At 42.4% G+C, this 15,991-nt stretch overlaps 1 protein-coding gene across 1 annotated transcript; it reads left to right on the top strand.

Moving 5' to 3' along the window:
- Positions 1-6,420: 6,420 nt before the first annotated feature.
- On the top strand, positions 6,421-15,819 carry smo (smoothened, frizzled class receptor). The gene is made up of 12 exons (XM_080050714.1): positions 6,421-7,091; positions 8,549-8,748; positions 9,204-9,410; positions 9,585-9,757; positions 9,843-10,062; positions 10,183-10,306; positions 10,435-10,527; positions 10,673-10,781; positions 11,199-11,384; positions 11,919-12,067; positions 12,523-12,657; positions 13,078-15,819. Exons 1-12 carry the CDS (start codon positions 6,827-6,829, stop codon positions 13,668-13,670), a joined length of 2,454 nt encoding a protein of 817 aa, XP_079906840.1. The 5' UTR covers positions 6,421-6,826; the 3' UTR covers positions 13,671-15,819.
- Positions 15,820-15,991: the final 172 nt, after the last annotated feature.

Below are 15,991 nucleotides of genomic sequence, written 5' to 3'. Positions count from 1 at the left end.
GCTGATTTGGCTTTATATTTACGACAGATAAGACAAGCGTGTACAACTCTTTTCGTTAGTTGTCTTCCTTTTATTATCCAGAATCTTTCTCTCGCTTGGTTTAGCGTGTCTTGGAGACCAGAATGCAGCACTTGCTGGTGACATTTTGTTACAATCAGCTCAGAAAACTTGTCATTTGCAGGGAGGATGCAGGGATGCTTTTGATCAAACTTCAATCCTGTCATCTGCAACCTGCCTCCCACTCTTAGTACTCCACTGTCATCCAAAAAGGGGCTTAGAGATTTAATTTTGGACTGAAAGTTAACGTCTTTACCTCTTTTCAGTTGATTTATTTCTTCGTAGAAACTTTGATTCTGAGTTAATCGGATCCAATAAAGCTCTGCTTCAGCGATTTCTCCAGCTGTTAATGCTCCGGTCCTTCTTTCCTTTGCTCTGGCGTTGTTTATGAATCTTCGGACCCAGGCAGTAATCCGCAGCATTCGGTTAAGGTCACTGTAGTTAGTTATTTCCAGTATTTCCTTTGAATCTTTGGAATTTAACAAACTGGTCATTTCCACAACTGCCATATTTTCTTTTAGAGTGTCATCATTTTCGTTTGGTTCAATATCATTGTCACAGTAATTTACATTTCTTTGATTAAGCCACTCTGGGCCCGTCCACCACCGAGTGCTGTCTAGCAGCTGGTTCACACTTATGCCCCTTGTGGCGACATCGGCAGGATTTTCTTTTCCTTTACAGAAGCCCCACTGCTCCGGTTCTGTGAGACTCTGGATCTCTCGGACTCTGTTTTCCACAAAGGGTTTCCATTGGTTTGCTGAACTTTTGATCCAGTGCAAAGTTATCATTGAATCGCTCCACAGTTTCACTTGATTATTTTCCATTTCAAGGTGCTTAATAACATACTGACTGAGTCTAGCTGCGATGAGAGCACCGAGGAGTTCTAATCTCGGTAATGTTACTTTTTTAAGTGGCGCTACTCTTGTTTTTGCTGTTATAAGAGTCACTGTGCACTCACCATGTTCGGGGATAACTCTCATGTAGGCAGCTGCGCAGTATGCGCTTTCACTCGCATCGCTGAAGACGTGGATTTCTTTTTTCACAGGCTGGTTTGGGTCAGTGAACGCCTCTTGATAGCACCTGGGAATATTTATTTGTCTGATGCCAGGTAACTCTGTGCACCACTGCTGCCAAAGCTGCAACATATCTTCAGGTAACTCAATGTCCCATGTTAAGCCCCGTTCCCACATTTTTTGGAAAAGGCATTTTACTCTGATTGTGTATGGGGACAGAAATCCGATTGGGTCAAAGATGCGCGCAGCAGCCTGCAACACTCCTCTCTTTGTGTTTTTTGAGGTTTGCAGAAACTCCATCAAGCTGCTTAAATCAAAGACAAAGTCATCCTGTTCCGTTCTCCATGTTAGTCCAAGAACTTTTAACACATTATTTTTCACTGCGACATTTCCACTTGTCGTATTTTCCATTTGTTCATCCCACAGGGTTTTCAGTTCTTCAGAGTTTGTGCTCCATTTGCACAGATTCATGCCTGCTTCTTTTAAGATGCTTTTTGCTTGCGTGGAGAGGTTGGCTGCTGACTTTACACTAGGGGCACTACAGATCAAATCATCTACGTACAAGCATTGATCAAGGGTAGATGTCACAGTGGGATACATTTGCTGATACATTTTCAAATGATATCTAATGGTTGCTGCCAACAGAAAGGGACTAGGGGAAGCACCAAACGGGACTCTGGTCATGCGCAGGATGCTTACATTAGGTTTTTCGTTGGATTTTGGCAGGTCATTTAGCCACAAGAATCTTAATGCATCCCTGTCTTGCTCTCGAATATAGATCTGTAGAAATGCCTTTGTGATATCAGCCATAAATGCCACTTCGTGCTTTCTGAATTTTAACAGGATGCTTAGTAATTCAGGATTCAGATTTGGGCCTGTCATTAAGCAGTCATTTAGCGATTTACAACCTTCAGCATGGGATGAAGCATCAAATACAACTCTTAACTTTGTAGTCAAACGCTCTTCATTAATGACTGCTCTGTGGGGGAGATAGTATGTGGGATTATCAGTGACCACATTATGCACACGCTCCACTATGCCCTGACTGACGTACTCTTTGATGACGTCACTGTACTTTTCATAAAGTGGCCCATTATTTTGAAACGTTTTGACAAGCTGATCAAAACGTCTCTTGGCAACATTATAGTTGGAGGGCAGGTCATTATCTTCATTTTTCCAAGGTAAACTCACCTCGTATCTTTCATCTTTGAACTGGACAGTTTTTTCAAACAGCTGCAACGCCTCATCATTACTTTTCATGGATTCTTTTCCATTCATTATCCCGATGGATTCAGTTTCCCAGAATGAGCGCAGTGTGTGATTTATTTCCTCATCCAGTCCAACACTCACGTGCAGAGTACCGACATCTGCAGGTTCTGTTTCAGTTGTCACATTAAGCATGGATACGGTTCCTTGAATTAACCATCCAAACTTGCTTTCCAGCGCCACCAGCGACTCTGAGAGGCGCTCCAATTTTCCTGTCACAATTTTCCAATAGTGATCTCCCCCGATAAGGACTCCAAGCTCCTGCGTCTCCATTCCGCTCACCGAAGTGTCAGCCAGCTGTAGGCCTTTGCGCTCCAGTTCTCTGCGCACTTCCTCTCCCGCTACTCTCATAATGGAAGAGCACACTCTTGGTATTTCCAATACTTCTAACTGTACACTTTGGCCATTTCTAATGTTGCTCAATGTTAATTTTACTTTATTACAGGTGATATTTTGTGGGACACTAGAGCCAAATGTGTGTAACTTAAGAGTCTCTTCACCTACTTTGGGGAGGTTGAGCGCACTGGAGATATCTTTACGCACAAAACTTCGCTGACTCCCTCCGTCCAGTAGACAGCGGGTGAGTTGCCTTGTAACTGGAGTTTCTATCCAGACAGTAGCGGTCTGAAGGAGAACTGATTCTCGCGTTGATTCACTGGGAGACATGGACATCACGGCATCTGCCGGTTCATTTTCTTTTCTGAATTCACGCCCATCATAGGCGCACACAGCCTGGTGATGACGTCGATTACATTTTTCACAAGATATACCTTTAGTGCGACAATCCTTGGCAACATGTCTCGTTCCAAAACACACAAAGCATCTTCCTTGCTTTCTTAACTTCTCTCTTTTTTCAGGCACAGGCATTTCATGACAGTGTTTAGACTGGTGGTTATTTTTCTCACAAAAAAAGCAATATTGTCTGTCCATTTGATTCACAGCATAAAGGGTAGACGTTGTCATCGTGTTTTGTCGTCTTGTGCGCATTTCCCATGCGCCTGGCGTTTCCTTTTCTCGTTCCTTACTTGTGCGCTCTTTTCCGCTTTTAGACATGTTGGACGTGCGCTCTCGGCTGTCCACTTCTTTTTGAATGAAGTTCATCAGCTCCTCCACTTTCCAGATATCATCCTCTTCTACTTGTTTGCTGAAGTCTAATGTTATCTCTTCGGGAATGAGCTTCATTAGAATGGGGCACAGTAAACTACCGTACGTGTCAGAGACGACTCCCATAGAAGCCAGACTACGAATTTGGATTTCACAGTTATCATACAAATATCTGAGTGATTTTATGTCACTGACATTCTTTACAGGATTAAGATTCAACAATTTGGTCATATGTGCATTAATTACCAAATCCTTTCGGCCAAATCTTTTCTGCAGCAGCTGGGTAGCGTTTTCATAATTGGCTTCAGTTAATGGTAACCCTGCGACTACATTGGCAGCTGCGCCAGTGAGATATGATCTCAGATAACTGAATTTATCTGTTTTTGTAAGATTGGGATTACTGTTCACTGCTGTGTCAAACTGTCCCCAAAAGTACTGCCACTGGCTGATGTCACCAGAATATTTCTCGATCACAAGTTTAGGCAGCTTCACATTATTACGCATGGGGTTAGATTCAGACATTTCAGACTCGGCATCATCTTGCGCTCTTTTGAGCGCTCTTCTTATCCTCGTCTTCCACAGTATTATGTGATCTTGGTATTCTAAGGCTCTTGAAACCTCTTCTTCTAAATGTTCAGTCGTTGTTTCTTCTTCCACATGCAAATTCATTTTAGTCAAACCTTCTTCTTTCAACATCAATTGCTCCAGCAACTCTTCCAATACATCATTATCCTGTTGTGGTTTACCAAGCTCGGTGTCAATCTTGGTCATCAATTTGTTTACAGATGTTCGGATTGAAGATCTCTTTTTCTTCCGACGGTCGATTTCAGTCATTGTTCCTTTTTTCTGTCTTCTTGTTTGTCTGGCAAACCAATGGACTTTTCGTCCTCTTCTTGCTTCACAATCCCGGGTTTCGGCACCAACTTTTGCAGGACATTTAAACAAGGATGACAGAAACTGGAACTCTCTTTAGTTTTCATTTATTTTCTCTTTACGCATGACTCTTGGTCACATATCATCATCAATCAATCAATCAATCAACATTCAAACAATTCAGAAGGGCCTTCTATAACCCCCATCCCCGCTAATCAGTTCATTGACAATTGTCTGTGTGTGACATGACGTCACCACTAAGGTGCGCTTCTTTTGAGCACCTTTAAAGCTGCAACACCAGTCATCTCCACCCCGTTTCTCTGCCTGGCAAATGAAAACCCTGAGTTGTGAGACATTCCCTTGGCTTGAAACCTGATGCCTGTAATCTTTTTGGGAGCAGAAACAGTCCTGCATGTTCAACAGCCTTTGACGCCATTTCCACAATCTAAACATGACATTTTAATGTTAGTTTAAAAGATCTATAAACTCCTCCCTTACTGGGAGATATCCTTTAGAACAGAACAGAATCAAATCTACTGAATCACCAATCTGATGGCAAGAAGGAGTGAAGTAACATTTGGGATGGCAGAGTGTTGACATGTTATGTGACAATTTAGTAAAAGGAACTGAGTATATTGAAAAAGCAACTGTGTGTGTGTGTGTGTGTGTGTGTGTGTGTGTGTGTGTGTGTGTGTGTGTGTGTGTGTGTGTGTGTGTGTGTGCGAGAGAGAGAGAGAGAGGGATTGAGAGAGAGAGTGACTGTGTTGGCCTTGGCTCAGGCGCTCTGTGTGTGGTCCATGCTTTTTTTTTTAAGGAGCCCCCCCCCCCCCCTCTCCCTCCTCCCCCCCCCCCCCCCCCACACACACACACACATACACACACACACAGACACAAAGAGGAGGGAGCAGAGTTACCCCAGTTTTTACTCAGAGCACCGGGGGAGAAACAAAGCATCTGCAGCCATGCAAATACCACAAGTGCACTGTCCAATTAATGTGATAACAACAGCAAGGAGGTCGAGCTTTGACCAGTTGGAACTCTTATATTAAAATAAACCTTAATACGTCATCATAAAAAAATAATATTGTGACTGCTTGACTTTTGTCTTTTATTTGTGCTAATGCTTCACGTTCAGCAGTTTTCGGAGATCCTTGCAGCCACTTTAACTCTGACAGGAAGCCCAGTCCATTATGGATGTCCCAAAGGAAACTAGTTTCATGTAGTTTTGAGTTATTAACTGTTTCCCTTCTACATACTCACCCCCCCCCCCCCATATCTCATATAGCCTAGTCTGAGATATTATAATGTACATAATGTATAGGCTATTGCTCATCTCTTCAATTGCTTGTTTGCTTTCTGTCAGATGCTTTTTTATCAGTCTGACAGAAAAAAAATAATAATTAAACAGCATCAGCAACAACTCACTAAAGTTTTAACTTGGTTTCGTTTTTGACTAGTTTAGATACACAAAATGTGGGTGCACTGCACATACATTCGAATTATATGTAGGCCTATAGATTCATATAGTTCATAACTGCTATTTTGGTAGTTGTCACTCTCACTCAAGGTCTGAGGACCACCTCATTGAGGAGGAGGGTTTCATAAAACGGATAACACATTTCTGCTTCCCTTGAAGAAGCCACAGGTGTATGATGTCCCACACACTACAAAGATCCTTTCCTATAAGATATGGGAGAAGGGGGGGGGGGGGGGGGGGGGCTGTGTGCTGTTTTGGGGGTCCTTGAGATGAGGAACTTTGAAGGAAGCCTGCCACAAGGCACATTCTTCCACTCGCAGAGGGGGATGGGAGGGGAGGTTTTGTTGCCCAGGCTCTCCCCCCACACTGTGCATACCAGAGACGGGGGAAAAACAACCAAACACCAGACTGCTACTCGAGAATACAACATCACAGCCTCAGAAAACCTCTCATCGGACACTTTACCTGGACAAAAATCACCTCACGGGACAATGCCTCATTTTAATTTTCTGCCAGTTTAAAAAAAGGGGGGCGCTATGGAAAAGGGGGTGGCGCGTCTGAGCTAGAGATCCTATTACAGAAATCCAGACTTTTTTTTTCATGGCAAGTTTTTTGGAAGTGGGGGGAGGGCGAATCTACAACTTTTTCGGCTTGATGTCTTTTTCGTAGCCAGCCTAAAAACGCTTTAAATTAATACTTTATATGGCTTTTAGGTTGATGGATCGTCTTTTCTAGCGTCGAGGGCAGTTTTTTATTTTCTCTTTGGAACTGTTGGGAATCTGGATAATGAAGGAGTTCTGGAGGAACCAGCCAGGATCGGACGAGAAGTGCAGGATAAAAAAGTTTGGGAGGACTGCGAGAAAACTTTAAAAAGCGCTTCCCCCTCTCACCATGCCGCGTTTGGAAACGTATTCGAGATCTAACGAATACGACTTCATCTTCGGCTTTTTCGGCAAACGGGATCATTGAAACTCCAAAGAGTTCCAAGTAATTCGTCTTTTTTTCCTTCTTGTACGGTTGAAAATCTCTCCCCAAGATGTCTTCCCACGGCCAGAGGAGCCCCATTGTTGGATTGTACGGGATGCTGTGCGTCTGGGCTGCCTGGCTGCACGGCTCCGGGGCAGTGTTGTCTCCCAACGGGACACTGTTAGAGGATAAATGCAAGAAAACCACGACTTGCGAAGCACTGAAATACAGCACATGTCTGGGATCGCCTCTGCCCTACACGCACACGTCTCTGGTCCTGGCGGAGGACTCCGAAACTCAAGAAGAAGCTTTTGAAAAGTTGACCATGTGGTCCGGTGAGTTTTGATGGGTCAAATAAAAAGCTAAAATATGCATTAAGGAAGAGGAGTGGTGATCATCTTTTAATTCAATCAGAAAAACAGTAGTTTCCAAATTTTGACAGTGCACCATAGGAGATAAAATGCCAAAACATGTAGCAGCCTATAGGCTACATAGGGTGATTATGATTACATTTATCAAGTGAATACTATTGTATACACATTATTGACTACACAGTAGAAGTAGTATGGGGATAATGTAGTTAACTCAGAAAAGTTTATATTTCTCATCTAATGTGACAATGATAAAATAATAAATAAAATAAAACACCTCAGTCTTCATTTTATTTTGTAGCAATTATATAATAGATGCATTATAAGTGTGGTATCACTTTGATGAGTGGTCCAGATGTTTTGGTAGATTCACTATAATAATGTTAATTGCTGTGACAATGGTCTGCGATGAGAGGTCCCAAACACTCAGCTTCGACCGGAAATGGAGGGGTTGGTTAAAAGCATAGATAGTATAATAAAGGTTAAAAGCCATCAAAGGCAACAAAGGGAATTACCCGTAGGTGTCAGCCAGGAAACAATAGGAGACTATCGCTAGAAGGGTTTTTAGATATTCCTTAAGAGGACTTTCACATTCACAAGCGTCTCACTAATGACCTGTCAGAACCAGGTCACTGCCACACAGGAGTCAAGGGCTCCCAGATAACCTTAGGGGGACCAATACACTCTGTTAAACAGATACATTTGTATATCAATCCTTAATGCTGGAGCTTAAACTACACAGTAATATATATTTATGTTATGCTTTTACCAGTTATTAGGCCATCAAACCTGGAAGAATTGTTGTTACTCTCCAGGTACTTACATAATGACATATATCATACATCTGGCCCAGTCCCTTATTAAATATTTGCATTCTTTGTGTTTTCAAGACATGTGTTACTCTAAATACTTAGAACAACGTTTATTGGTGTGCCCAAAGGATGTCAGAAAATGGCAAAGAGTGCTGATCACAATCTCCCAGCCACAAAGCATATTTCACAAATTGCTACTTTTTGTCCGAACAACTTTTAAAACCTGGAAAATACTCAGTCGCCTTCTGTTTCTGAATCATATGAAAACAGCAACAAACCATCACATTGGAGCAGCTGGAATATGCAAAGGGGTTTGCATTTTTTTACTGAGATTTTGTCAATCAATTTTACTGTTGGTCGAGTGATCGATTATTTGACAATCCTAGTTTAAAAATTGCAGGCACGATGGTGGAAGATGATAACAGTCAGTCAGTCAATTATAATAAAACTGATTTTATCACGTTTATCATAACTTATGTACATGCGCTATGTGCTCATCTTTGTTAGATTTCATTGCTCGATCACCATCTGTCTGATAAAGAAATACTTGTTTTGATCCAGTTGTACATATCTCATGTAACTTGAATGTTTTGCCCCTTACTCTATAAGGTTTGCGGAACGCTCCTCGCTGCTGGTCCGTCATCCAGCCATTGCTCTGTGCCATCTACATGCCCAAATGTGAGAACGGTCGAGTGGAGCTGCCCAGCCAGACCCTGTGTTCAGCTACCCGCAAGCCTTGTAGCATTGTCGACCAGGAGAGGGGCTGGCCCAACTTCCTCAAATGTGACCATTTCCCCTTGGGCTGTTCGGTAAGCTTTGTTAATACGTGACTTTCGTTTGATGCTTTTTAGCATTTAAAGGTGTCCTATGTAGTTTCAGGAGGAGGGGGATTTGTTCACATTTTCAGAGCCTGCACTTAGTTTATAAAACATATTTTCTCTACATGAAATTCTTAGTATTAAATAATTCTATCACCATAAATCAAGACTAAATTATTCTGAGGAACATGGAACCAAACTTAAGACTAGATTATGTTTGTAAACCAAACTGTGGGCCCTGCTGCTGGAAACAACAACAGTGAAACAGTAACTTTTCTCATTTCAAACAGTGTTCCAGGGATCACATTTGCCTGTGAGGAAAGTGTTTATTCAGTTTTGAGAATTTATCTTAGAAAATGTTCACTTCTCTGACACACCCAAAGTTACATAGTGTGTACAGTTAGAAGTAGAGGCTCATCTTCCCCACTGCGTCCTCCTGTGTACAGAACGAGGTGCAGCTGAAGTTCAACACGACAGGCCAGTGTGAAGCTCCGCTGGTGAAGACAGACATCCAGTCCAGCTGGTACAAGGACGTGGAAGGCTGCGGCATCCAGTGTGACAACCCTCTGTTCACCGAGGAGGAGCACAACGACATGCACGCCTACATCGCTTACTTTGGCACCATCACCCTCCTCTGCACCTTTTTCACCCTGGTGAGACAAGACTACAGCACCCACAATTCTCTCTGTTGTCTTTTGGACAAGGATAACTGTATTGATCGTAAAGGTCTATATTTAAATGGAAACCTTCATAATTTGTAGAAATTTTGTAAAAAAAAGCCCTGTTTAACCTCACTTTCTAACTTTCAAACCGTCCTCCTCTTCAAGGCCACATTCCTCGCCGACTGGAAGAACTCCAACCGCTACCCAGCCGTCATTCTCTTCTACATCAACGCCTGTTTCTTCGTGGGCAGTATCGGCTGGCTGGCCCAGTTCCTGGACGGCGCCCGCGACGAGATTGTGTGCAAGAGCGACAACACCATGCGACTCGGGGAGCCCTCGTATGTCAACATCTTTTTGGACAATTGACAAAATGATCTGTTATTTTATATAAGAAACCACATCCACCTTGCTCTGTTTTTAAAGGTCTTCGGAGACGCTGTCGTGTGTCACCATCTTCATCATTGTGTACTACTCCCTGATGTCCGGTGTGATCTGGTTTGTCATGCTGACCTACGCCTGGCACACGTCCTTCAAAGCCCTGGGCACCACGCACCAGCCGCTATCTGGCAGAACCTCCTACTTCCACATGGTCACCTGGTCCATCCCATTCGTCCTCACTGTGGCCATCTTGGCTATCGCCGAGGTGTGTAGGCAGGGAGGCATGGTCTGAGGGCTGAAAAATATCATATCAATATCATTCAATAGAACGAACATTCCCTTTTTTCTCATTTGTTTGTGGCTCTGCTGTGTTGTGCTCCTGCAGGTGGACGGAGACTCGGTGAGCGGCATCTGTTTTGTGGGCTACAAGAACTACAGATACCGGGCTGGCTTTGTGCTGGCTCCCATTGGGGTGGTGCTCGTTGTTGGCGGCTATTTCCTCATTCGGGGTACAGTGATAAACTTTACCAATACTTGGAAAAGCAGTTCTATCCAAATCTCTATGTCTCTGTGCTTCACTAATTCATCCCCATGGAAGGCTCTCACAGATACTGACTTCATTCAATTGTCTTTTCAGGTGTCATGACTTTGTTTTCAATCAAGAGCAACCACCCGGGACTGCTGAGCGAGAAAGCGGCCAGCAAAATCAACGAGACCATGCTGAGACTAGGTATGGCATTTTGAACTTATGCCTCCAGTTAACTTCTCTGCAAAGAGCAAATATTAAGCAAGAATTTCTATTGTACTTTTTGCGATAATTTTACACATTATTCCACATTTTTCCCATAATCATTGTTCTGTGTCTGCTTTGTTAGGAATTTTTGGATTCCTCGCTTTTGGCTTTGTTCTAATCACCTTTGGCTGCCACTTCTACGACTTCTTCAACCAGGCCGAATGGGAGAGGAGCTTCAGAGAATACGTGCTGTAAGTTTTTTTAAAGTCCTCTTTAGCTGCTGCACTTTGGTTGGTCACTTATGTTGCTAGGTAGGGCACTAGCAAAGGTTTTTTACACCTGCCCCACGTCAGGATTACGTCTCGGCTTAAACCCCTCCACACAGAAAAATCCACAAACTGATGCTGCTGAGACTCCCAAACCGCCGCTCCAACCGCCTGTGAATGCAGCCCTATTTCCCCACAATGTTGACACTGGCTGGATTTCAGTTCATTTAGCCTAAAAAAGTCACCTAAGCCCTATCCTTCCCTGGACGTGTAAAATACTTTATTTACTAGATCCAGCATTTGAATGTACCTCAGTCATGTTAGCCAGAAGGTGGTAAGAGGCCCAATGTGGCATCGCGTAGACGTAGAGTTAATCGCCTCCTCCTGTCATATCTTTAACAGGTGTGAAGCCAACGTGACGATCGCCTCTCAGACCAACAAGCCCATCCCAGAATGCAACATTAAGAACCGGCCCAGCCTCATGGTGGAGAAGATCAATCTGTTCTCCATGTTTGGCACGGGAATCGCTATGAGTACCTGGGTGTGGACCAAGGCTACCATCCTCATCTGGAAACGGACCTGGTGCAAGTAAGCAAGACCCGAAGGGGAACGTGAAACCTAACATTAATGTTCCTCCCTGCGTTCCAATACCCATACTTTCTGCTATTTCGTATGGTAGAAAAAAGATTTAGGATGTCTGAATTATTGTGGTCAAATGCAGCATGCTTAAAAATGACCGGATGTCTACTACATCTGGCCGAGATTTTTAGTGTTGAAAACAGCATGGTATTTGGGGGATTCTGACCCACAATCCAGTGCACACCGGAAGTGACGTCACATCGACAAAGCCTCCGTATGAAAACAATCAGGGATGGGACGTATACAGTATAAAAGGCAAGATCACGGCGCAATGTTATGATGAAATAAATAAGTAAAAGTATGTCCCAATTGTATGCCTACTGCATGCTAACTAGATTATTTGAATGGTCAGATTTAGTATGTAGAAAAGTAAAAGTATGCAATTTGGAACGCAGCCCATGATTGTTTTGAGTTTAGGCTTAAGACGGACTCATCCGAAGTGACGTAAAAAATTCTCAACCTGCCTGCTGTTTCCTGTTTCAGAATTATCGGCCGCAGTGACGATGAACCCAAGAGGATCAAGAAGAGCAAGATGATCGCCAAGGCTTTTGCCATGAGGAAGGAGCTCCACAAAGACCCGGAGAAGGAACTGTCCTTCAGCATGCACACAGTGTCACATGACGGGCCAGTGGGTGAGTGTTCATGAAGAATAACTGGGGTTTTAGGATAGATTACAGATTATTATTGTCTAAAGTGTGCATGGGTATTTGCTTTATTGTATTGTATTGTGATGTGTGCATACTTCCACCTTGTGGTAAACAACCAAAACTGCAAGGCATTTTATTTGGGTCATTTATAGTGGTGTGAATACCTCATGTTGGTATGGTTATTGTAGATAAGTTGTGAACCACACTATTTTCTTTTTCTTTCAAACTTGGCCAGAAAAGATTTTTCATTTGCTTTTCTGTGGAGCAGAGGCTTTAAGGTCGGTTACAACTTTTATATCTGTAGCTAAGAACTGAATGACTGACTGGCAGAGCTATTGAGGCATCGCAGGGGAGCCATTAAGAGCGCGTTGGATTTAAAGCTCTCCTTAGCTTTTTTCATAACTGGAGAATTTAACGGTTTGTCTTCTTCTCAATCGTAGCTGGAATCAATTTTGAACTAAATGAGCCATCGAATGACATGTCATCAGCTTGGGCGCAGCATGTGACTAAGATGGTGGCCAGAAGAGGTGCCATCCTGCCTCAAGACATCTCTGTTACTCCTACTGGTACACCAGGTGAGAGCTAGAGGCAATAACTCTACTACTCTAAATGAAAAGTATCTCAAATGTTGCTTACTTTCTCTATGTCTTGCCTTTAAAGGTAGAGTCAGCAATTTTGGAGAACGCTTGTTGACAAATCCATTTTTGTCAAAATCAGTGAATATCTCCTCACTATGAGTACCTGGGTGTGGACCAAGGCTACCATCCTCATCTGATACCTGCCTGTACTGTGTGTGTGTGCGCTGAAAAAAATCCAGTTTTTATACACAGCCTATTGTGCGGATTGTGAGGAGATATTCACTGATTTGACAAAAACATTTTCTACATGATTGCTGACCTCACCTTTAATCCCTCTTTGATTACATCCTTTCCTGTTTTCTTCATCAATAGGACTGTTGATCAACAATTTATTTTTTGCTGTATTTTTGCTCCCAGTGCCGCCTCCAGAGGAGAGGAACAGGCTGTGGATGGTTGAGGCTGAGATCTCACCAGAGATGATCAAGAGGAAAAAGAAGAAGAAGAAGAGGAAGAAGGAGGTGCGTCCGGCCGAGGAGGTGGTTGACCACCAGGCCTACCGCCAGCGTGAGTTTGGTCACAGCTCGGTGCCTCGCCTGCCCAAGCTGCCATGCCACCCCAGTCTGGTCGCTAATCTGCGGGAACAGCAGCATAGGCTGGAGGAGGAAGTCTTGCCAGGGTCTTACCAAGAATTCCAACCCTCCCAAGCCATTTCCTGTGAGGAGAGGTGTCCCTACCCGCAATACCAGAGCGGCTGGAACAGCTATGGCCGCAGCCGACTGTCCAACCCACAAACCCTCAACGACCGGCCAGAGGATCTGGGTATAGGCCCGCGCTGCGTCCCCTCAGCCTCCACATCGTGGCAGCCCCGTGGATCCTCCCGTTACCCCGGAGACATGGATCTGGCCCATGTAACTCGGGTACCGGCCGGTCGTAGGCCCGGTTATGGACCCATTCACTCCCGGACCAATTTAATGGAGGCAGAGCTCATGGATGCTGACTCTGACTTCTGAAGAGCATTAGCTCCAATATACTGCTTTGCGGTACACGAGACAGTTAGCTATGAATAAAAAGTGCTGGATACTTTCAAAACTCTTACAAATGTGCACCTAATTCCCAATGCCCGTAGGCCAAGATAGATCTAAGCTGGTCAGTTTTTTTCTTTTTTTTTCTTTGAAAAAAAGCAAAGGGATGAAGTGAAAAATATGTTGTGAATAAGTTAATGAAAAAAATATTTTTTTATATACTTTTATTTGTGTCCAATAAAATTTCAAAGGCAACTCCGAGATGACAAGACCAATGAGGCAGCTAAACTTAACATGGCTTGAAATAGATCTCTTTACTCTGAACCCCCCCCCCCCCCCCCCCCCATGCATTCATCAGCAGCATTAAACTCTGAACGTAGCCGGCTAAGTCAAGGTGTCGTGAATGGGTTACTAATTGACACATTCAACTTGTTTTTGAATTGACCAGAGTGGACATTTGAAGATGTAGGCGGTCAATAAAAAGCCAGCCTTTTGAAAGCCAGTTATATTCTTATTCTTTGACTGCTTGTGTTATACGTATTTTACATTCTAAACCTGGACAGTAAAACCAGTCTGAAGCAGTAAACAATACAGGTTTAAAAAAAAATTAAAATGGGCTACTTGCAAATAAACTGTAACCCAGTTATTTTTGTATTATATTTTAATATTGCATTTCTCTCTTCCCCATACTATTTAGCCATTCATCTCTTGTTGTGTTTATGTACAGTTAATTTGCAGTACTAACCATTATCTCACAGAAAATATTGCCAAGTGACTTTAGAGAGGTTTCTTTAAGAGTTTCTGATACATGTGTATGTACATGATGTATAAGATAACTCATTCAGTACTCAACAGGTGCCTTGTTTAAGGTGGTGACATGCCGGTCTCGATGATAATTTACTTCAGATTCAAATGGAATAACCCCAATTTAACGTGTCCTTACTTTCTCTAATTTTATTGACATCTGTAAAGATAGTAGTTACATGATGTCATGTGTCAGTCTCATTTTGAGCGTGGAAACTGTGTTTTTCTGCCCTATCTGGTTGGAAACCTGTGGAAGCAGATTTTCACTGGTTTTGCCAAAAAGCTATTTGGACAACAAGCATTGTTCAGTACTTTTTAATCAGCTAATATTCAAAAAGTAGCAGAGTCCAAAAGCATACTAGGTATTTGTACAGTGCATTGCTATAAACCAACAATGAGCATACTGTTTACCTGAAGAAAAAGACTGAAATTAATGAAGTTGCCATTGTTTTTCCTGAATGAGCTTTTCTCCTTGTAGAAACATTTCTTTTAAATGTGTTTTTTTTCTCCAGCAGTATTTCTTCTATTGTTTATCTGATGTATATATTCAATCTGAACTGACATTCATGTGTGTTTTCTTCTTCTTAGGTCCAGTTTGAAAATATTTTTGTACACTGTATTTTTAGACTCCTGTCGGCTTAGAAGTCACATCTAAACACCTTTATTTCTAAGTCTGTCTTTCTCAATGTATGTACTGTACATAGGCTGTTCATAGATTACTCAATAAGGGTATTATTTGTACAGATTTATATATCAAGTCACTTGATTACTCTGCTGATGAGACATAAAAAAAGGGAAGAGTCAAAAAGGTTGTCACTGTACTTGTGCTGTAACCAAATATCAACTAGTATTTTCATTTTACACTGTGTGGATAAATGATGCTGGAGTAGGCTGTGATAGAGCGCTTTCTTACCGACACAAATTAGTTTGTCTAATATATGTGTCTGGTTAGTCATGTTTGAGGTATGATAGAGATTTATTTATATTATTAGAAGTTACCTACCACAACTCTATGGATTCAACAATATAGAGAGTTTGGCAGCAAAATATAACACAGCTGATATCCACACAAAAAAAGTTTATTAAAAAAGAGTTTTAAAAAATTTAATGAAGATTACTTTGGAAAACTCCTGTTTCACTTTTCATGCTATGAGAAGTTATACATTTTAAATTAATCTTCATATAAGCAGTCTAAAAGATTATGGTCTACCAGCAAGCGTTGTGTTTCTTTCTGTGATGTGACTCCAAACTCTATACAAACAGAAAGAAAAGTTTACTGTCACTTTGACTTTGCAGATGTACTTTTTTGTTTTTATATGTAAATAAAAGTTACCCTACACTTTTTTTTTCCTGCGTGGTTGTTTGAAAGTATTGTCAAACAGTCGCACTTGCCACAGTTTGTACCCAGGGCCGGCGGTACCTTTTTCTAGGTGGAAGTCCAGACCCACTATCGGACAGACCTGTTAATTCGCTGTCCAAGAAAATGTGAAATAGAATTCAGACAA

Source organism: Ammodytes marinus (genome assembly GCF_949987685.1).
Source record: "Ammodytes marinus genome assembly, chromosome: 22".
NCBI classification, from domain to species: Eukaryota; Metazoa; Chordata; class Actinopteri; order Uranoscopiformes; family Ammodytidae; genus Ammodytes; species Ammodytes marinus.
The sequence above is the reverse complement of the archived record's forward strand: the minus strand, read 5'-3'. Positions and strand labels throughout refer to the sequence as shown.

What these genes read in the sequence shown, in the direction of transcription:
- smo (XM_080050714.1), top strand. Translation starts at nt 6,827, where the DNA reads ATGTCTTCCCACGGCCAGAGGAGCCCCATTGTTGGATTGTACGGGATG. An exon ending in CGGCTATTTCCTCATTCGGG is followed by an intron (nt 10,307 to 10,434) that starts GTACAGTGATAA and finishes TTGTCTTTTCAG; the next exon opens with GTGTCATGACTTTGTTTTCA. An exon ending in TGGAAACGGACCTGGTGCAA is followed by an intron (nt 11,385 to 11,918) that starts GTAAGCAAGACC and finishes TTCCTGTTTCAG; the next exon opens with AATTATCGGCCGCAGTGACG.